The sequence below is a fragment of the Carassius carassius genome, chromosome 45 (genome assembly GCF_963082965.1).
Source record: "Carassius carassius chromosome 45, fCarCar2.1, whole genome shotgun sequence".
Taxonomy (NCBI): domain Eukaryota; kingdom Metazoa; phylum Chordata; class Actinopteri; order Cypriniformes; family Cyprinidae; genus Carassius; species Carassius carassius.
Genome location: NC_081799.1, coordinates 8,665,824 through 8,689,172, shown reverse-complemented (window position 1 = coordinate 8,689,172; position 23,349 = coordinate 8,665,824). Strand labels below are relative to the sequence as shown.

Genomic DNA, 23,349 nt, shown 5'->3' with positions numbered 1-23,349 from the left:
TGATATTTTACAAAGTTAATTGTTCTGAAAAGCGAGGTGTACACTGATTGGCCAGCTATCCATTGCAATCAACAACAAGTGCTACTCTAGACTGCTTAAAACTAGCATTTGAAACATCAGTAGCAAATCTTTTAATTATGAAAACATACTTACAGGCTGTGAGTCAGAAGCGCTATTGCAAAGTTATCATTGCAAAGTTATCCCTGCAAAGTTGTAATTGCCCCACTTTATAGAAACAACCTTTGTGCACAGCCTTCCTAGGTTCAGGATACAGTCCTTTGTAAAATGTGCTGCATACATCTGAATATTTGGGTTGAACTGTTCTGGCACAGTGTTGTAAATACAACTTAACCACTGATCTCTAATTGTGTCCTCTTTTGGAAGACCAAACAAAGTAGTTTCGCTTTCACAACGAGACACACAGCGTCTACATGACATGGTGCCAGCGGCAACAGCGAGAAGTTACGCCTTCTTTCTTTGCGTGAACATTTTGGTAATGTTATGCAAATCTTCCCACACATTGACGGGTTAATAGTGGTTAAATGAATTTTCCCTCAAACTGACAAATGAAAAGCATTTGTGATAAAGCTAGCTCCATCCTGTTAATGAAGCTAGTTGTACTCTAAATAAATTAAAATATTCCTTGTTCACACTTTGTGCGTATTAAATGCTTTGTGAATGGCGTGTGTGTGTTTGATGAATTGCCTGCAGAAACACTGGACTGCATGTCTACTTTATGTGTCGTACTGCAGGGGGAGCAAGGTTAGCTTGAGCTTCTACAAACACAACTGCCAGAAACAGCTAGAGGATGTTTTTATTCTATGAAACCATACACATGTCCTTAAACTACACGCTTCAGTGTAAAATTCATCAGATATGAATGAAACTTCAAAATGTGAGGCTTTTTCAAGGACAGTATTCACAAGCTTCTCCTTGTTTGTGCTAAAAAGGCAGGAAAAAGGACTTATACTGAATGACCAAAGTCATATCTTGTGTCCAGAATGTCATAGATACTTCAGGGTGAGACTATTTTGATATAGAACATCCTTACAACTAGCTTGCAATAGGGCAAACTGCTTACGACATAAATATGGCATGTTTTGGACTCACATGTTCACACATAAACATACGTAAATACACAATTTCCCTCTTAGAGCTGTGGATTATGAGTAGGACAGCACAAGGACATGTGCAAAGCTAAAAACGAATGAAAATCTCGGTCTGTTATATAACACAATCCCCACATCCCAGAATCCTCCATGCTGATAAATAATGCACTACCATAAACCTACTATCCTTGAACAACTTACAGCTGTTTTGCACACCATTTTTAATAAAACATCACAAGCTAATTGCCATCCTTTCAGCATCATAATTTCTATTGTATGTGTTTGTACGGCATCTTTCACCTGGTTGTTTATAATGTCTCTGTGGGCCGTGAGCTCAATGCGTGAGAATGATCCAGAATGAATACAATGACAAACCACACAAAACACACGTGCGTGTGCTTGCATCTGTACGCTGTTTGAGGCAGAGTAAAACAAAGAGATGGATGGAGACTGAGAGAAAGAGAGCTTGCAATGGGAGGGGGGATGAGTTGGGGGCTCTGATTGGCTAGATTTTTTTTCCTACTGAAAACGTGATCCAGCCTGCAGAGGCACTGCAGCAGAGAGGGGTAGAGAGAGAGAGAGAAAGAGAGTCTGCAAGGAGGAAGAGTCGAGATACTCACAGAAACAGAGGCAGAACATGCATTCGTGAGTCAGAGAGTGTGTGTGCGGGTGTGTATGAGTGTTTGCTCTCACTGACAGAGAGAGAGAGGGGGGGAAGACAGGAAAAGAGAAATGGTCTCATTGAAAGATATTGCAAAGAAATAGCATACGATTGTGAATTCCCAGTAAGAAGAGGACGGACAGAGTGTGGATCCAAGAATCCTCTTACATAACTGACTGGGTGACTGAATGAATGAGTGAATGACTGACCAAGACCAACACTGGACCAAAAGAGCCCATCGTGGGAAAAAAGAAGAACAGAACAGTGCTTAATGACGCATCTGACATCTCGTCCTCCATCTTTCCCATCCTCCACCCTTCCATCCATCCTTCTCGGAGACAGGCAGGAAAGTCTTTCCTCCATCCTCTCGCATGCAACAGGAGCATCTACTGTGATGGGCAGCGCTCGGAGGGACGAGTTAGCCTGAGACAGCAGCAGAATCACAGGAACTTTGTGTCCCCATGTGAGAAAGATAGCAAGATCTCATGAATTAACAACACCACTCATCCAAATCTAGAGACTCGTCACTAAATACAGGTAAGGATGCCTAAAAGGCTGTATTGTTAGTGTTTTATGGTCGTTATGCTCATTTGAGTTTATCTTTGCATGTGCATCTTATCTTAAATGTATTTGTATTTAAATTATCCTATCTTAAATGTAAATGTATTAAATGTTCATGCAAAATGAGAATGTTTTTCCTTAATTTAATTTCATACAAAAGTTTCCTTTACCTAATCGAACAAAAAATTCAGAAAATGTATTATTGGTTGTTATAATAATTTTAAATAAATAAATAAAATATTATTAATAATTAATTTAAAAAACATTTGTGATGTATAGATATATATTATATGATAAATATATATTCTTAAATATTTATACAGCACATACATTATACATATTTAGATTATATAATATTATAGTGTTTTATATATATATATATATATATATATATATATATATATATATATATATATATATATAATGTATAAATGTATATATAAGATATATAAAACAAATATATATAATAAATGTTTTTTTACATTTATATAAGCAAGCATATATTTGCATGTGGGTCATATGTTTGCATTTCTGGGTCCCACATCCTCACGCAAGACTTGCCTTTCTATTCTTGTGTGGCTGTGTTCACCATGTTGTGGAATCGGCCAGGTTGCAGTTGATGATTGCATGTGCACACAAACAGATTCCATCAATGACTCACATTATCTGAGTGGGCATCTGATCACATGGGACTACTACACACCGACACACATACTAACCCACATGTGTGGTCAGAGAAGACAGAGAAGGAGCTGTGCTTGCGAGTTTGTGTGTTGCATGCACGAGCGCTGCAGTCAGTGCGCTGCGTATGTTGCTCTGATTGCATAACCGCCGCTGCTGGCGCACCCCTCCCACGACACTGCACTAAAAACTGCTAACACACTCTCAGAATACTAATAAGTGCCGAAAACCTTGACCAAACACCCAGAAGTCCCTGTTTGCTTCCTGAACTGTAGCTTCAGCTTCCTGACACAATGGAGATTTAGCAATCAATACTTTCCATCAATATGTGTCTGTGCACCTGAGGTCATGCCAACATCAGCCCAAAATAATGACTTTGTACTGATAAATGATATTGTTAGGCTTGGTGTGAATGAATTCTTCAAAACCTTCTTAAAATCAAATGCTAGAAGATTCTTGTTTGATATAATATGATATAATATTTGAATAAGCAAATTATGATATAAATTCCAGTTGCACTTCATTAAGATTTAAGCTGAAATTGCTATAAGAAATTCCTCAAGAAACAGTTCCAGTCTATCGGGTCCTTACATTACTCTTTCTTATTTTCATCCCATTTAAGATTGCTTCCAAAATATGACAGAAATCCTAGCATTACTTTAGAATAGAAAATAGCATTAAATGGAGATATTAGCATTCCTTTACAATGTTTTGACAAGGGATCTTTGGTTCATTGATTATTTTGCATAGTTGTGTAAAAAATCCATGTTTGTAGTGGTAAAATAAGTTAAGTTCAACGATTAGCTAATGTTTTGTGATATTTAATAGCTTGTTTATGTCACTCTGCTAATGCTAACCTTTCTAAGCTAATTGGTTGTGTTGTTTTCTCGCAATCGGCCAGTTTCTAAAATTGTCAGTAATGATCTTTGTGACATGTCTTGTGGAGAGGACTAGGTGATCTACGTTAACAGAGGCTAAGGGAACAAACCGTCTCTCTCGTAAATGAACTGTGGGTAAAATGGCTGACGCCTGCTCTGAATGACAGCCACTGAATTATTAAACACTGCTTCCTCCTCACTAAAACAAGCATGACCTGCATTCTCTTCAGCAGATCGGCACACACACAACTGCTATTTCTAACACAAAGAAACACATAGTACAAGACAATGATATCCATCCATCATTTTATCTTCCAGAACCATCTCACGACTTCATCTGCTTCATCTTGAGCTGATTTATGCACGATTCAACACAGAATTGTGCTTGTTCTTGTAGATTTATAATACAGCCAAAAGCCTCCTTTAAATGCCATCGTGATCTCATTAATATTAGTTAGTAACACATCTGCATTTTCATCTGTACAAAGTCGACAGCATCTAAAATGGTAAACTTTTAAAATAAACTACTGCATGAATGAAGTAAATCCAAGCATTCATAGGTTTTTAAACAGGTAAATAATCAACACTTCACGATCAGACAAGATTAATAAATAATTACAGAAGATAAGCACATATTCATAGAATCTAATCATCATTGCTTGTAATCTTATTTCTTAGAAAGCAGATAAAGAAAAACGTAACTAATGTGAAAAGGAAATGGTTTCAGAAATTTTTTGTAAACCATTATGATTAAAAACACAGGTCAAGTATTACAGTGATAGGCTACATTTAATGATTAGGACCAGAGAAACATTTTGAAGATTAATAAACTACCAATGTTATATTACGTTTCTTTTAACTCTCACATTAGTATGCTGGTGGTTCCTGCGATGCCATTGGTGGATTTAGAAAACAATGGTCTTTTCGCTATTTGCTTGGTATATCTTCGTGCAATTGTAAAATAAATACGTGAACACATGATATTGCAAATTTCCATAAAATTGTGTTTTATTAAATCATTTCAGTTGTAGCAATAAGTCTTTTCTTCTGCATTATGAATCACGCCTGATTATAGAAAAATGCAGGGTGGAGTCATCTGATCTATCAGTTGCTGATTGGCTGGAGGCAGATCTCAAGAAAAGAGCACAGGTTAATGAGGATGAAATGATTGGGTAATTCAGCATATGCTGAATAAGTTTCAACATAAGAAATCAAAAATAAATAAATGACAATAAAATCAATAACATGCATTTAGAAAATAGGGCGAATCAACTTTACATATTTAAATCAAATTATTGATAACAATTCCATTTAGATTTAAGTTTTTAAATGACTAAATACTGATACAAATTTTTTTCTAGCCGACATGATCAATAACAAATTTTCAGTAAAAAGCACAGTTCTATTCAACTACATGATGTGGAAATATTTAAAATAATATGCATAATTATCCCCTCTCAAATCCATAAATGACATTTAAAAAATATATCTGGTTGCATTTGTTTCACCTGCATTCTATATTTGTTCAGGTTTGATGATAATAAGAATGCAAATGACTTTATCATTTATATGATTAGTGCTTTCAAAGCAGATTTAGAGACAATCATAATGTTAATATTTATAATATCATAATGTTTTCATGCCTTACAATCGAATTTAGCAGATTAGAGCTGGGCGATAATATTGTTTACATTTAATGTAAACAACACTCATATTGTTTATATTTGTTTATTTTATATTGTTGCTATATTTGCTATATAGTATTATCTGCTTTAAGTGGGGATACTGGATAATATTGAATGTATAAATAAACATTAAAAAATGACAATATTTCATTATTTGAAAAAAAAACTGTTTAAGACTTTTAGTTTTTGTTCTTTGTTTACTGTTAAACACACATGGGTTTGCATTCTAGATGCTGTCAGTTGTTGATATTACAGTACATACACTTCATGTAAAAACATGAATGAGATCCCCATATGTGAGACTGCCTGCAGTCGTAAGGGCAGGGCTCAGGACAGGCTTTGTGAGACAGAGGTCAACAGCTGATAGCATCGCTGGCACAGGACATGCTGCCCCTCTTGCTGACAGTCTCACTGCACAGGTGAAATGCATCCAGAGAGAGAGAGACAGAGACAGAGACGGGTGGTGGGGAGAGATGTGCTTGTGGAATGTGCTGGGTGGTACCTGTGTGTATTTTTGTTGTGCATTGTGTGTGTGTGTGTGTGTGTGTGTGTGTGTTAGTGGGAGTGAGTGGGATATGAGCACAGGAATGTTCTAGATATTTTGATGACCGTGCATCCATCTGTTTACATGCTTTCTGTGTTTTATATCACACTCTGTTCAGATGGATGATTTTCAGCGTTTTAAAGTGATTTTCGCTTCTGTAATATAACTTTTTTTTTTGTGAGAAAAAATGATGGCAGGACTCGATTTTATCCATCAGGATTTGATTGGATCGTGGAAAGCAGTCGTATTGTTTCCCAGAAAGAAGCCAATGCTAGTTCAATAAAACAATGCTTAAATTGGCTATAATTTTCAATACTATGCAGCAGCCCAAATGATCCTATTCACTGATGTTCATTTTAGACATTAAAAGGTTAGTTCACCCAAAATTATGCCATTAATGACTCACCCTCATGTTGTTCCGAACCGAAAATACATTTTGGTCCAAAATGCTGAATAAAGTTGTAAGTTTTGTTATTTTTGGACCAAAATGTATTTTCGATGCTTCAAAAATTCTAACTGACCCTCTGATGTCACATGGACTACTTTGATGATGTTTTTATTACCTTTCTGGACATGGACAGTATACTGTGCACACAGCTTCAATGGAGGGACTGAGAGCTCTCGGACTAAATCTAAAATATCTTAAACTGTGTTCCAAAGATAAACAGAGGTTTTACGGGTTTGAGGTATTACGCCCACAAATTTATTCGTTTATTTGTTTCGTCATATTAAACTAGAATACAATAATAAATATTATATCCTTGGAAAAATAGGGGAAGGGCAGTTATATGAATGTGTTTTTATGTCACGGTGGTGCCAGAATGTGCTGGAATGTGATGTCTTGACAATGTGATAAGGTTCTGAATGAACTTAAGAATGTCATTGACTCAGTGCATTCAGTAACTGAGCCTGTCTTCATAATACATATTCTTGTATTAAGTGTTAAAAAAAAGTAATTATATGGAGCATTTTAATTATTACTGAGTAATATTGACTCCACATTATTTATAGCAATGAGATTTCAATCATCTACAGTGAGATACCGCAGGAATACAAAATAAGCAACCAAAAAAATGTCACAGAAGATGTTAGCATGTAAATTTCTCTCCTTATTTAGACAAGACAACTTCTTTCTGTAGAAAGAAACATTATGGATAGAGGACTCGTATTTTAGCCAGAAGCATTGGTTTAAATGATGATTTATTTCTTTTGTCTTACAAAAAGATTTTCATTTCACTAGACTTTAATTGATGGACTGGAGTGTTGTGGATTATTTGTGGATTATTGTGATGTTTTTATCAGCTGTTTGGACTCTCATTCTGACGGCACCCATTCACTGCAGAGCATCCATTGCTTAGCAAGTGATGCAATGCTACATTTCTGAGAAAATTTTCAGCAAATTTTCATTTTTGGATGATAGGGGCCATAGAGATCATAGAGACCATTGGCTTACCATGCTTCTGGAAATCTCAGCCCAGCTCATCTCAGTTATTTGTTGTTTCTACCTCATCCTCTCTGCCTCTCTTCATCATGTTTTGTGCTGACAGGGTGAACACACATGATTTCATTAAGCGCAGCAGTGCCGTACAGGGCAGCAGACTGTTGGCCTGCTTTAGTATGTTATCTGCTGTCTGTCTCTCTCATGAGCCTCTTACATAACGGAGGAGCTTGACTTATCAAATATGAAATCCTGTGTGCAATGAGAGACCAACAAACAAACAGATTAATCGATACACAGTGCAAAAAGAACATATGTACACTGGAGAGCACTAGACTCATGTCACAGTTACAAGATCTTTTTTAATGCTAATGTTGACATGTTTATTTAATGTCTGATGTAATAATTTATGCAGTATTTTTAATGCAATTTTATATATATATATATATATATATATATATATCAATCAAAAGTTTGGGATCAGTAAGTTAATGTTTTTTAAAGAAGACACTTTTGCTCATCAAGGCTGCATTTATTTTATCAAAAATACAGAATAAAGTATTTATGTGAAATATTATTGCAATTTAAAATCTATTTTAATATATTTTAAAATTTAATTTATTCCTGAGAAGCAAAGCTGAATTTTCTGCTTTGAGTTGAAGCTGAATTGATTTATAATCAAAAATTCAAAATATGAATTATAGGTTACAATATAAACTACTATTTAAAGTTTGGGGTCAGTAAATATTTTCTTTCTTTCTTTTTTTCTATTAATACATTTATTCAGCAAAGATGTGTTAAATAAAAGTAATAGTAAACTGAGAAAATATTTCTATTTTGAATGTGCTGTTATTTTAAACATTTTATTCCTCTAAAAATTAAAAAAATAAAAATTCTAAGAAAAAAGTATCACAGGTTCCAAAAAAAATAAAATAAAGCAGCACAAAAGTTTCAACATTAAATTATACACAAAATAAGCATTTTATAATTGAAGGAGCTTGTAACATTGAAGTCTAGAGTAATAGATTGTGAAAACTTTTAAAGTATAATATTTTAAAGTATATTTAAATAGGAAACCAATATTATTAATAAAAGTGTAATAATATTTTACAATATTACTGCTTTTCGATCAAATAAATATAACCTTGATGAGCATAAAAGACTCATGAGAGATATATATATATATATAAATATATATATATGTATATAATTTTCCCCCGTATAACTGACTATCTCTAAATAGAAATGTCTGAAGGCTTGAGAATAATTTCACTCATCACATCTCACGGTTTCCAACGCCCATGCACCAGCTGACTACGCTGATGTCAGAAAGCTTATTCACACCTTTGTGTGTGTGTGTGTGTGTGTGTGTGTGAACCAGTAAGAGCGTGTGGTTATTTTTGGCTCTGCCTCGCAGCTCTGCGGTGCCGTGGCAACTCAAATGAATGTGACTGACAGTTACTGGCTGATCGGTGCTTCTGTGACCTCCAGAAAATGGAGGACGGTTTGATGACACATCCTGTGTCCGCATCCTATTTAAATCATTGAAAGCAGCTAAACCAATGAGAGAGCTGGGAAATAGAATAAAGAGAGGTTATGATGACTAGTTATTAGGTCAGAATGGTCACAACAACGTCAAGGAGCTGGTTCAAAACAAGCGTGTTTTCGTGCGCTCGCCTGCACATGTTCCAGAGTGTGTGTGAGTGAAGGTCCACGGCTGTGGGTGGAGAACAGTGCGAATCTTCAGAAATGGATGAATGGGGGAGGAGGAAAGAAGAACACAGATAGTGGAGAGACGCCATAAATAGACAATCTAGCTTACGGCGCATTCACGCCATGCGTGAATCATAGCCGCGTTTGATTCCTGTGGTAAATGACTTATTTCTTGACTGCTGAAATACATTCTTAAGGTAAATACATTGTATATGTTATATCTGCAATGCCAGCATTGTCCATTGACATGTGATGTACTAACAACCGTGAGAATAATTGTAAATTAATGTATCCACTTAGACTTGAAAACAGTCACTCGGCTTGCAGTAAAGTTCTCTGCGATTTTCTTTCAGTGTTTACTGTCTGAAGGCTTCTCATGTCCTGTGGGATATAAATGTGTCAGTTGGTTGCATGCTTCAGAATCTCAGCAGGAAAAACACATATTCGCACACAAATATCTCGGTGGACAGCAAAATACTGTACATTATACTAATTCTTCTATTGTCTTAAAAAACATTGAAGAAAAAATAAAGCCCATTATGGTCACGTTCATGCAGCAACAGAATATGGTTGTCAGATCTGTATTTATGTGTTTAATACAGTTAAGTTCACACTCACAGTTCATTTTTGGGAGTGACAACCGAACTTACATGCACCTGCATTTTCTGCAAACCTCTTCTGTCAGACTGACACGCTTCACTCTCCACTCGGCTATAAAGCTGCTGTCAGGTGAATGCACCATCAACTGAACATCAACTGTCATAAGAATTTCCAGTGTTTTTGAAGTCGCCATCTTTGATATTTACTTTAGTCCCTCACTGTTACAGTCGATATTCATAACTAGTTTAAGAATAGATATGGCCTCTTGTTCATACAGACAATAAGACTCGATAAGTACATGTGGTTGTCACCAACAGTGTGAGTAAGTGTGTACTGTATGAAAATAACATATAAATGAAGAAGATGAAAAAAATAGAGCTTGAGTTTTTCAAATTTTCATCCAGCTCATTCTAGATCCGCGGTCCCCGGCACACTACACTCATACCAGTGCTTTTTAATCTCCGTTTTTTTACCAGTAATAATGTGCGTGTTTCTAGTGAGGTAAGTGTGCCAGGGATAGCGGATGGGAACAAGCTCACATAGACTGTTATTCAAACCAAAGACCACCTGATACATAGTACATGCATTGTGAAATATATTATATTCAGTAAGTCTTAAAAGACCGTACCTAGAGAAAATAGAATGAGTTGGAGCATTGAAATCAGACCATGATATGGCACGAATGATTTTTTTTTTGTAGAATTTCAAAATTTTTTAGGTGAGTGGGATAAGTATTGCACCATATAATATTTCAGTAATTTAAATGGGGTTCAAAGAGGGTTTTGTAAAGAGTAAGTAGTATTGCGTGGGGAAGCAGGTGTCTAAGCTTAAAGAACAGACCAACATATTTTGATAGCTTTTTTTTCAATATGGTGTTTAAAGTTTAGGCGATCATCTATAAAGACACCCAAGAATTTAGTCATCTTCACTCTCTTTAGTTCCTTTTTAGTTTTATTTTGATCTGGAAATTTGAATCCTCGAAATTACGTTGTCTTTTATTTGGACAGAATATTATGTAGTTGGTTTTACTGGTGTTTATGGATAGTTTATTTACTTTGAACCAGTTATCCACATTCTGAAGCTCTTTGTTGAGTAGTTGTTGAAGTTCAAATTCATTTTTGTGTGATAGGAACAAGTTAGTGTCATCTGCAAAGATTACTTTATGGAGGATCTTTGAGGAATTTTCCAAGTCATTAATGTAAATAATAAAGAGGATAGGACCTAATATGGATCCTTGTGGAACACCATATTTAATGTGTTTGTTTTCTGGTGTCTGTTCGTGAATAGTTACATATTGTTGCCTCAGGTGTAAGTAGCTCTTGAACCAATTCAGTGGTTGGCCTCTAATTCCATAATGGTGCAATTTGTACAGTAGTATGGTGAAGTCGATGGTATCGAAGGCCTTTGAAAGGTCTAAGAATACACCGATACCATATTCCCCCTTTTCAATGGCATCATTGATCTTTTCAGTAAGATCAAGGATCGCCATACAGGTGGTGTGTTTTTTTCTAAAGCCATACTGGGATGGGTTGAGTATGTTCAGTGTATTAAGATAATTAATAAGTCTATTATAAACCACTCTTTCCAATATTTTGGAAAGAGTTGGTAAGATGGATATGGGACGATAATTTGTTATGTCATTTTTATCACCAGATTTGAAAATCGGAATTATTTTTGCAATTTTTGTCATTTTGGGAACAGTTCCTGTGAGCAGTGAGAGATTAATACAGTGTGTAAGTGGTTCAATTATTTCTTTGGCAATACTTTTTAATATTTTACTGCTAATTTCATCTTCTCCAGCAGAATTTGAGCTCTTCAGAGCCATTATGATATTATGCAGTTCAGTAGTGTCTCTAGGCTTTAGGAAGAAGGAGTTTGGATAGTTGCCTGACATATATTGTTTGTAAGAGACACTGTGTGGTTGAGTTATGTTTTTTGAGAGATTAGCCCTTATTGATACAAAGTAATTATTAAATTCATTTGCAAGATCAGTATTATTTATTGTGTCTGGGAGCACAGTGTCTTTATGGCCCCTATTCAAAACATTATTCAGCACTTTCCATGATTTCTTGGAGTCTCCCTGCGAGGTTTTTATAAGTTCAGAATAGTGACTATATTTGCTTTTCCTGATTATATATACCAGTTTATTCTTGTAAACATTGTATTAAGTTTTATTCTCTATATTTGGTTTTTTAACATATATTTGGTAAAGTTTATTTTTTTGTTTGATGGAGTTAGAGATTGCCCTTGTTAGCCAGGGTTTGTGTTCTGCCCTACTGCGTGTGACAGTTTTTAAAGGAATGGAGCAGTGAATGGAATCTGTTATTTCATTTACCAGGGAATCATATGCAGTGTCAGGATCGCAGCAGCAATAAACCGTGTTCCATGCTTTAGCTTGCAGACTTGCCTTAAGTTGATGCATTGTTCTGTCGTTTACTACTTTAATTTTTACCAGTTGACATGAAGGTAAACATTTGTAATCAAGATTAAAGTACAATATTGTTGGGTAATGTTCAGTTATATCAGAAAGTAAAGCTCCTGATTCAAGCTTAACATTTCGTATATTTGTGACAATATTGTCTATAACAGTTGTAGAATTATTTGTGACTATATAATATATTAATATATTGTAAATATATTTATAGTTGGAAAGAAAGAGGAGGAGTGTAGTATGTTAATGAAGTCGTTTTTGGCTGCATCGTCCTTGGAGACATCAATATTAAAGTCTCCAAGGAGGACGCAGTCTTTATTTAATTTATTTATGTGTAAAAATATTTCTTCAAATTTGTTATTAAAAATATTTAAGTCAGAATCTGGGGAGCGGTAAATTACGCCCGCAATAATGCTTTTACCTTTGTCATTTTTTATCTCAATAAAAAGAGAGTCTGTGTGATTGTCATTAACAGCAAGATCGCAAACATCGGCATGCATGTTCGAATGCTATAAATGTATAGCAGTAGCTATGTAACTGCCTTGAATAAGCAGGGATAAATTTTTAGGTAATTTTTAATAATTTTCAAAAATTATTACTTACATTTGTTTTGTTCCTTTAACAGTGCTCTCATATAGGTCTAGCTTCAGAAGGCTTGGAAAATAATGCATACTCTATATGGACTACTTTGTTTTATTATCCGTGTTGATGTCACTACCATTAGTTTTTATATAATCTCACCACAGGCTTTCATTAATTTCAGAGTTTCCAATGTGTAATTACAAGTCCAAAGACTGTTTTTACTAATCAGAATCTGGTAATTATGGTAATTCCAACATGAATGTACCATTCCTCTTCGACTCTGCAAGCGAGCAGAGCACTGTGATGCGACAAAACTAGATGCTCCTGTGATATTCATTAAAGTGCTGTCACGCGCATGCAGTGTAAGCAGCTTTGTTAATTATAATGGAAGTGTTCTATTTTATCACAAAAGATCACAAGCACAGTGTGGATGTTGAGTAAAAGGACCCATGTTCTCTCTCTACCTTTTTCTGCTGCATGTAGGTCAGCTTCCTCTTTCTCTGCTTCTCTCTCCCTCCCTCTCATTTTTTCTCTCTAGTACATTCTCTATCATCACATCTTGCATAGCGTGCAGAGAACTATTACAGATATGTCAGTGTGCTCACCACTGTTAATAAAGCTCACACACAATCACAAACCACATCTAACCACATTTTTATCTCAGATAACTCCGTTTTAAAACTGTCACACCATTTCACATGCCCATCTAACCAAAAATGACTTACTGAAACAAAACTGAAACAGATTCTGGTCCTGGATGCTTATTGGTCAGTATACTATAGCATACAAAGCTGAAAAATTCATTAGTGTTTTTAATAGAATTCTATAATACTTTTATAAAAACAGTGCGATACTCAAACCATGTTATTGTACATTGTGAGTACAGTGTCACGAAAAAAAAGAGGTTGTGCGTCATGCCTTACATCTTCCTTTTAGCTGTTGACAATATATTCCTAAATATATCACAATACTACTCACGCTGTATCATTCTGGATAAGAATGTCTACAAAATATCTTAAATGTAAATATAGCACAAGCTCATTCAACATGAAACCAACATGAACAAGTCAACATGAAATCAGAACATGCATATTACAGTATATTGGTAGGCTATGCATGTATTATTTTAAAGAAAAACAGTGTTTCTCTTCATAATCTTTATTTTGGTAAGCCACGCCCACTTTTTAGCTTCCAAACAATTTATGCATAATAAAATCCATAATTAATTTTTTCTCATTGACTACTCTGTTTCACTGAAATATACCACATTATGAAAGTAAAATAGGTTGCGAACAGTATTTCACAACTGACTTCAAATAAGCACTTGCAGCCATTTTAGAGTTGCTGGCTTCTGCAGTGATGTGTTGTGTTGTAATACATGTATAGGGTCATAGCAGAAGTACAGATTGTTGTGTGGTCAGGTCCTCAGCCTCTTCCTCCACAGTGCCCATGCCCCACAGGGCCGCAGAAGGCAGCTGGCAGATAGAGCAAGACAGTTTTTTAGACTGGAAAAGATCCTGCAGGGTTCCAGATTTCTGCTGTGAATGGACATGTTGCGCAGATCACAGTCTTTTGCACAGAATCAGCTCTTAAAGTTTCTTCATCAGATTTTCCCCATTGCTGTGTTCTTAGCTCTAGATGACAGGACACTTTTTAGACACTGTTCCCAAGAGTACAGGCAAATGGCCTGGAAAAGGCTGAGCTGTGTCCTTGCATTAGCATCATCTGAACTGTTTTATTTTTTCCCCTCCAGGAACAGAAACAGCACTACCTATGAGTCTGCATATCTGCACCACTTTGGGAAAAGTGCTGGAAGCAAGGAAGGTCTGGCAAGACTCCTGAGACACTTTCGGACCTGTCACGTCACCAAAGAGTTGACGCACAATCTGTCAAGCTCAACGCAGACCCTTAAGGATTTCTGAACACCTTCCAGATCTTTCCAATGCCACATGAGCACCTCCCTGAAAAGCTTATCAGAACAAAGGTCAGGGAGGTGTAAGCATAGCCAATCACAAGGGGAAGCAAAAACAGGGCAGCGTCATACCACAACGGGGACCTGAAACAGGAAGAAGGTTGTGACATTAGTTGCATCAGTTCCCTTCTGAAACTCATTAGGCAACTTATGAGAAAGTCTACGGACATTTGGTTAACAACAGTATTAAGCTAAACAGTATTTCTTAGTAAGATCCTAAGATTCTCTTCAAGGTACTCTGTATTTAAGTCCTTACTGTATTTATGTCAAAATATTAAGTGTGTAAACACTGAAACAATTGCCAACATATCTTCTGATATTAAGTGTGATGCACTTTGAAGTGTTCAGCAATTCATTTATAAGTAATAATATCACTGAATATCCAGTTATATCGAATTAACAACTCTCAGTGGTGCAATATCAGTGAACAGGGTGTAAGTTGTTGCCTCAAGACTTTTATAACCACTTGAACCACAAACTGCAACTTGTTGTGATCTCTGAAGCAAGACATAGTCCTCTATTGTCCTTCAGGGCTTTTTATACTGTGCACTGGCTGGAAGTCGTTGTCCATCTGTGCCACATAAAGACTCAGGGTGACACAGCCCGTGACCAAGGAGGGACTTTGAGACCGCAATGGACAAACCCATCCGTCCTCATGTTCCCTGCAATGGCTGAGTGTCCTCCCCCAGTGCACTGAAGACATTCTTCCCAGGACTGTACGCTACACCAAGTTCCTCTAGCCAAGAACACCGAGCCTAGGAGTGAATGTCCTGCCTGCGGCGCCAACCTGTGACCATCCCCATGGACACTGTCAAGATTATCCAATCGGAGAAGTTCCCTCGTGAGTGTCCGGTCCCCATGACCCAGCCTCGCTACGCCCCACCTCCCCGCGTCGCTTGGGATGGAGGAGGTGAGGGGGAGGTGATCGTCAACCGAGCATGTGGTGACCTGTCCATGGAGGTCAACGGCAACACCGTGGTTCCACCCAGACCCCTAGTGTCTCCTCCTGCCCCCATCCTCCGCCGGGAAGCCAGTTATCTTGCTCAACGCAAGACCAGCACATCCGACATCTGCTACCACCAGTTCCACTACAAGATGGACGACGTCATCGTCAACCAGTACGTGCTCCGCTCTTCCTCCACCTCTTCCTCTTCATCTTCCACCTCCTCAGGCCCAGTGATGCCGTGTGAACCGCTGGACTGCCCCACCTGTGGACACACCTACAACTTTGCAGGCAAGCGCCCACGCATCCTGTCCTGTTTGCACTCGGTGTGTGAGGAGTGCCTGCAGATCTTATACGAGTCCTGTCCCAAGTACAAGTTCATCTCCTGCCCCACTTGCCGCCGTGAGACAGTGCTCTTCACCGACTACGGGCTAGCCGCGCTGGCCATCAACACCAGCATCCTCAGCCGGCTGCCACCTGACCCAGCGGGGACTGTGCAGTGGGGCAGCGACGGGGACCGCAGCTGCTATCAGACAGTGCGCCAATACTGTCAGTCAGCTTGCACTTGCCAAATTGCCAACCCTCTTTCCTCCTGTGGCATCATGTAGAACGGAGAGGGTGAATGACCAGCACAACTCATCCCAAAAGCTATTCCACTATCTGAAAACCTTGAGTCACACACATTCACCTTCTCCGAAGGGTCACAGATGAATCTGTATATTTAATAGCAAAGAATGCTATGCAGACTTGAAGTGAAAAGGACACTTGTGTGCAAAGACAGAAATATGAAATATCAGAGTAAATGTATTTTATGTATGATCTGATTTCCCTATAGCCCTCGATCTCTTGTTTGGATGTGTTCGTCATTGACATCTCTTTACATGGGAATGCCAAGGGAAGTTTATCTCCCCCTATCCTGGGTATGATAAAGACCAATAAAGAATTTAAAAGTCAAACTGTTTGTTTGGTCTAAACTTTCACTTGCTAAGTTACCAGCTAAGTTAGGCTTTTCTGTTAATATCTGGAAAATTTAGGGTGTATTCACACCTGTCTTGTTTGGTTCTATTGAATCAAACTCAAGTTTGTTTCCCCCCTTGGTGCGGATCTTTTGGGCAGGTGTGAATACAACAACCATACCGAGGCCCAGCTGAAGAGGCGGTCTCGCCCCCGTTTAAAACAAACTCAGGCACGGTTGAATGGATGAACCAATGAATGGATGATCTTAAGCACACGTCTGGTTTTGTTCACAATTTCTGGTTCACTTGCAAAAAGGGCAGTGTGAAAACGAACCACACCAAACAATAAAAATCAACATTGTATTTGGTCTGGACCAAAGCAGGGGAACTAGTGGATTTTCCTGGTGTGAATACATCCTTAGTCATACATCAATTACTGTTTGTAGCCTTTCTCATAATTGTGCATAAATTCATTGTGTGCAAAATGTTGTTATTTTGTACTGTGCAATACTTAAAATCAATATCTTTCTTTTTAAGAATGCAAAACATCAGATTCTGCTAAAGAAATGTAAATATGTATGAGTATGTAAACTTGCAAAGAATGTGGTGTATTATATATTTTATTATATTAAACAATTTGTTATGAAATCACCTAACTATTACAAAATAAGGAATTCTTTTAGCAGCAAAGGTTTACAGACAGAGATCATGATAAAAGAGAAAATAACTATAATACAATGAATGGATCTGGTAATGAAAACTTGACATTGACAGTAATTTACATTGCAAATACAATACAATATTAACAAATACAGTGCATAAAGTGCACTGCCCCAAAAAAAGTATCCATTAAGTACATAAAGACTATTAGTACTACTCAGTACTTTATTTAAGTGAGCCTTAAATAATTGATTAAACAAGCTATACATATAAAAGTGCTATAATACCAAGGTAAATGGGAGGTGTGCATATGCCACCATTACAAGGCATCAATGTGGCATTAATGTTAGAGACGGGTCGTTATACTTCTGTTCCTACTGAAAAAGCTTGGTGTTCTTGTTTTCTTCTCAGGCTGAAAGCTTTAAATAAAAGTACATTTATTAAGATCGGCGAATGCTATTTTATTGATGATACATACTGTAATTGTTAAAATAGTAATTACTTAAAATAATGTCAAGCTAAAGAAAATAATTTACCTTTTGCTTTCTCTGTCAGACTGTTGTGCTTTCTGCCTTGTAAAGGATGTGAATTTCAGCTTTTTGATTCTACTCGGCTTTTTGTGCTCCTTTCCTGGTGGCTGGTTCAACAAATAGAGGAACAGTCCTATTATAATAACTCGCAACATCCACATTTCATGGTTCACCCAAAAATGAAACTCATTTACTCAACCTTGTGCTGTTTCAAAACAAGTCTTATTTTTGCAGGGCACAAAAGGAAAAGTCTAGTAGAATGTCTAAAACCAGGGCCTCATAAAAGTACATATGACTTAATGACTTTATAAGTCTTCTGAAGCACTGCAATATATTTCTGTGATAAACAGACTGCAACAAAGGTTTTTATTCACTAAAATCATTTATGCTCAAAATTCACTTTCATTGTATGAAAAGCAACTTGGACAGTCTGTTATTACTCATTTTGTGTTCAAAAGAATAAAAAAAAGAACAGCAGATTTCGAAAGATGTCAGGGTGAGTAAATGATGAATTTTTGGCACTCACTGTTTACTTACAGGATCTTTACTATCAGGTTCCTTGACTAAGACCTCTGCAATAGGTTCATCTTGAACAAACCCTGTTCGTCCTGTAGGATCGACATCTATTTTTAACAGGCATCCACCAAACCCAGAATGTTTCATTTTTTTTTTAAAATTACGAATTTGAACTTGCACTGAGTTCATCTGTCAAGAAGACTCACTGTGACGGTCTGCAGCTGCCTGAGCGGCAGAATCTGAACTGTCAAGAAACACCATGGGTTCTTGGGGGTGAGTCGGTTCACTGGCTGGATCTTCATGAACCAGAATCTGTAAACCTTGACTGGTATGATAGCTTATTTCCTCCTCATGTAAGCTTCCATACTGAAAACATTTATTTAGAAGAGTTAATGTGCTTGAAATATGAGGTTTCAGGTTACAGGAAACAATAAGAAATCATTTTGACACACGACACTGCTTTTGGAAAACTGACATAAAGCAAGACAGAACTGGAAAGTCTTGATTATATGACCTAAAAGAGGAACCTTTGTGAGATATATATCAGTGACTAACCTCCATTTCAGCATGCTGACTCTTCAGGTTCTCCACCTCTTTCTGCAGGCAGTAGTTTTGCTGCTGTAGCGTTGCAATGTTCTCCAGCATCCTGCACACCTGCTCCAGGTACAGCAACCCTGGAGACAGCTTGTCCAGCCTGTATTGATTACTGTCCACAAGCTGCTGAGACAGAGAGATCAAGACCTGTATTCATTAGGATTCCCAGTGCTGGGAACAGTAAAGCTTTTATTATCTAATTTGGTGGGGTATAAAAGGCAAAAGCTAATCAGTTTGAACTGTATAAGATGTAAAACTTGATCTCTAATCTAGATTTCTCTGTTTTTAGTGCCAAATAGATTATGGGCGTTTTTTTCTGAGTTGCTTTGAACAACTGAAAATCTCAGCACATAGGGAAGCTGAGCTTCTGACGAAGTGAATGCAAATAAAAAATGTTAAAGATGAAGTGTGTAATTTCTGTACTATTAGCATAACCAAACAGACTGACAAAACAATGACTGACTGTTTTAAATTAGTTTTCCTGAACACTCCCCCTTTCAGCTATTGGTTGATCAAACAGATAGTCCCACCCCCAAACTGATACGACTGGCTTAATAGAAGCTCCTGCTCAGAGTAATGTTTTGACAGCACCACGATGTTGGCCCTTTACAGGTCAACTGACATGTTATTAAAAATGTTGTATAAAAAATATATAAAAGTTATATAAAAAAAAATATGTATAAAAATATTATAGAAAATTATAACATTTATTCTGAGAAACCACTTCAGAATTTCTGTTGATATCTACATTATTTATAGAGTTGACCATTTGTCTGAATGCATTTCAGAGTTTATACAGTGATCACTTCACTCAAAAAAAATTTGGCCTAAATTAAAAAAATGGTATGTATATGAAGCACAATAAAAAATGTTTTTTAAATAGTTTACAAAGTTTTAGCATAAACTAACAAACAATGTTATGCATATTTATAAGATTACAAACGGGTAAGATTTCTGCACTAAAAAACATCATGGCATAGTTTATTATAAACTACTTACAGCTATTTTATTTAATTTAAATATTTTCAAATTCAAAAATATTTAATTTAAATATTGCAGGTATTCAAATGAGCATAAATGTGTTTATTGTGAAAACAAATATAACTGTGGAACAAGCAGTATCCAGTTAAGTTAAGAACAAATTTGATTTATTGATAAATATAGAAAGATGCTTAAAGTGTATTTAAAACACATTCAGTTGGTTACACTATACTTTACAGTATGTGTACTTGTGTACTTATTCAAGAAAGTACTGGGCAGTATAACGTAAATACATGGGCTAAGTTTAGGTTCAGGGTTATAACCCAGTTTTTGTACTTGCTAAATAAGCACATACATTGTACATGCAGACTGGATAACTGTACACAGTAAGTGCTACCACTCAGTTTATTAGTATGATAACATAAATATCACCTGCTTCATTTATGTATGACTGACTAATATGCATCACAATAAGTTATGTAAAAAATTTGTAACCTAAATATAAACAATTAAAATACATTAATTTAAAATGTATGTCTTAATATAAATATAAAATCTAATTGACAGCTTCCTTAGGTGACAACAAGCCCCACAAGACACTGTTTCAAAAAACAACTAGAACAACTAGACTATAAACATTCTCTGGTGACACACACACACACACACACAAATGACATTTGATATTTCCTTATTAAAAGGAAATTTTTGTTTTGGTTACAGTTCTATAAAGCTATCTTTCATCATGAGTCATGTTCCCGCCGAAGTTATAACGTTCGAAAAAGTCCAGCACAGATCTCTATCATCAGTGGCATTCATTCCTCAACACCCACATATTCATTTCAGCCCGATGGCACCATTCCAGTCATTCCTCTCTCACCTGAACCGACCGGTCCACAGTCTTAGAACGATTGTTTAGCAACTCATAACACAGATCCAGTCCAGAGTCCATTAAAAGGATGTCTAGACTGTGCATGTGCTTTGTGTGTGTTCAAGAAAGAATCAAATGCGTGTTTCAGTGGGGTTAAATGTGTAAGGGATAACCTGCTCATTATGTACCTGAGTTAGTCATAAAAGAAGGACTGCTTGTAATTTCTTGTCCTCTTGATGCAGACTCACATGATGCAGGTCAAAGTGCATTTAGCGCAATATGCCTTTGACCTTGACCATATCATGTGATGTTACTAGTGAGATTATCATATAAAAATATAGGAATTTTTATTTTAAAACTTAAATTAAAGAAATTCAAAAACGCAACCTTATGTTAGGTGTTTTTGCATCTTGCATTGTTTCCCCCGAGACATGCAGAATTACAAAAAGTCTGTAATGCATATGACAAAAATGTGTGCAAACACCAGGTAAGTAATTTTGAAGTGTGAGGAGCGTGTGGAGTGTCCAATGTTAAGTGTAAGACATGACAAATGAGCTCTATACTGTATGTCACGTACTTGTCAAGTGCATCTGAGGCAGTGCACAATGAGGTAACAAAACACGTGTTGACTGATGGAACATATCATAAAAGTATATTATTTTATAACAAATAAAGAGATACTATAACCCTAGTATACCCTATTGTTCCCTAGCAAAGGAGTTTCTATGTAAAGTAAACACAAGCAAATAAAATAAAATAAAATTCAAAAACATTTATAAAACATATTTAAAAGCAACAAATGTTGTTACAAAGTGTACAATAGGAAAAAAATAGCAAAGTAAAAAAAAGAAAAACAGACTTATAAAAATAGAACAAATCATAAAACTGATACAACTAAAACCCATATGCATATCAAGCAACACAATATGATTAAAAAATGTTTCTTTAACCTATATTTCAATATATGATTCTGTGAGTTGTTTGAAAACAGACATCTTTAAAGGAAGTACAGTAGATGTTGACTTCTCACCTCAAACTGTCTGTGCACTGGTTGGCCATGTTGATGTAATTTTAGGCATTTTCTGTACAGTGCTGCTTTCTTGGGATCTGATGGTTGTGAATGAGTTCTTCTTGGATAAGCGAACCGATGATGTGGTCTGGAGCTGTTTGAGCGAAGTCTGGTTGGGAAAGAGGCCGTGTTAGAGCAATACCATAGCCCAGCGGTCCCCCTTTCCATCTGATGTGGCCGTCTTCTCCATGAGGGGGAATCTGTTCTTCTCAAGGCTTGCTCCACCTGCAGACATGTCGCTTTTCGAACCACAGAGCTGAGATCGACACTTGAGGATGAAGAGGAGCAAATAGAAGGAGACGGGGATGAGGGTTGAACCTCATCCTCTGTAGAGCCAAAAACCGCCTGTGATTCCTCAGACATCAATGTACTACACTGGTGAGAATGACAGGGACTGGTTGTACTAACCGTCTCAAATCCAGAGTCCTCAGATTCGGATTTTACATTGGATAGTGGGACGTAGTGCCTAGAAATGGAATCTAATCTGTCCACACCAGGTCCAGGCTGTAAGTATACATCCTGGTAGCCTTCGGTCGCCCAACTCTCCAGGAGATTCCCAAAATTCCTATATAGGTTCATTGATAATCTTGTCCAGTGCTCTGTTTCTTTCAGTAGTCAATCAGAACATGTGAAACTCTTCAAACACCTTGATTTTCTCACAACTGACTAGAAACCTGCAGGTCGATATATCACGTTGAGCTAAAAACACCTTTCTGGGGCCGCCCACATTCCGACATATGCTTCTCAATCAGCCTCTGACAACTGCTCCACTTCCAGTGCCATTCCTAAAGTCCTGAGCTCATGTTCGTGGTGGATCTGTCAAGACATGTTGTGAGCATGACGAAACTTTCACAAAGCCCTTAAACAAAGTAACAGAACCTGTTGGTATGTATCCTGAGAGGAAAGTACATACAGTCTTGTGTGTATTGAAAAGATAACCACCATGGACAAGTCAATGATCAGATGTGACCAAATGTCCACCCCGATATTTTATATTCTTGTTTCTGCTCTGCTGCATTACACCACTTTGTTTGTAGGATGACAAAAGGTTTTTAAAGTAAATTTTTAAGAGTGGTCTTCCTTAAAAACGTCAAAATGATTGAGATGGCCAATCAAATCAAAGACATGAATTCCAGTGAAAATGAGAGCAAGTTAACGAGAGATTAAGCAAGTAAACGAGAGATGTAAGTAGCAGTTAGTGTTTTAAATAGAAATGTTAAATAGTTGCAGTAATGCAAACTTGACTTTTTTGTGAAATTTAGCTGTTTTGATTTCGAAAACATAGGTCTTTTAAGTGATGCATGTAATTCATACCTGAATGTGATGTGGCAAAAAAAACAATAATAGAGCTATTTTTGACATATTCAACAAAAATGG

The 23,349-nt window shown here is 36.7% G+C and overlaps 1 protein-coding gene and 1 long non-coding RNA gene across 3 annotated transcripts; one reads left to right on the top strand and one right to left on the bottom strand.

Moving 5' to 3' along the window:
- The first annotated feature begins 1,678 nt into the window (after positions 1 to 1,678).
- On the top strand, positions 1,679 to 16,754 carry rnf208 (ring finger protein 208). The gene is made up of 2 exons (XM_059539830.1): positions 1,679 to 2,307; positions 14,637 to 16,754. The coding sequence occupies exon 2, from the start codon at positions 15,621 to 15,623 to the stop codon at positions 16,404 to 16,406; it is 786 nt and encodes a 261-aa protein (XP_059395813.1). The 5' UTR covers positions 1,679 to 2,307; positions 14,637 to 15,620; the 3' UTR covers positions 16,407 to 16,754.
- A 618-nt stretch (positions 16,755 to 17,372) lies between these two features.
- Positions 17,373 to 22,651, bottom strand: LOC132127754 (uncharacterized). Of its 2 annotated transcripts, none has more exons than XR_009427591.1 (5): positions 21,934 to 22,651; positions 18,667 to 19,180; positions 18,482 to 18,552; positions 17,951 to 18,051; positions 17,373 to 17,833 (listed from the first exon to the last, which is right to left on the bottom strand). It is a non-coding gene; the product is annotated as an uncharacterized LOC132127754 (long non-coding RNA). The 2 variants fall into 2 exon arrangements; XR_009427590.1 differs by having other exon boundaries at positions 18,667 to 19,177; positions 21,934 to 22,649.
- Positions 22,652 to 23,349: the final 698 nt, after the last annotated feature.

Excerpts from the sequence above, each read along its gene's own strand:
- rnf208 (XM_059539830.1), top strand. The coding sequence starts at position 15,621 with ATGTCCTGCCTGCGGCGCCAACCTGTGACCATCCCCATGGACACTGTC.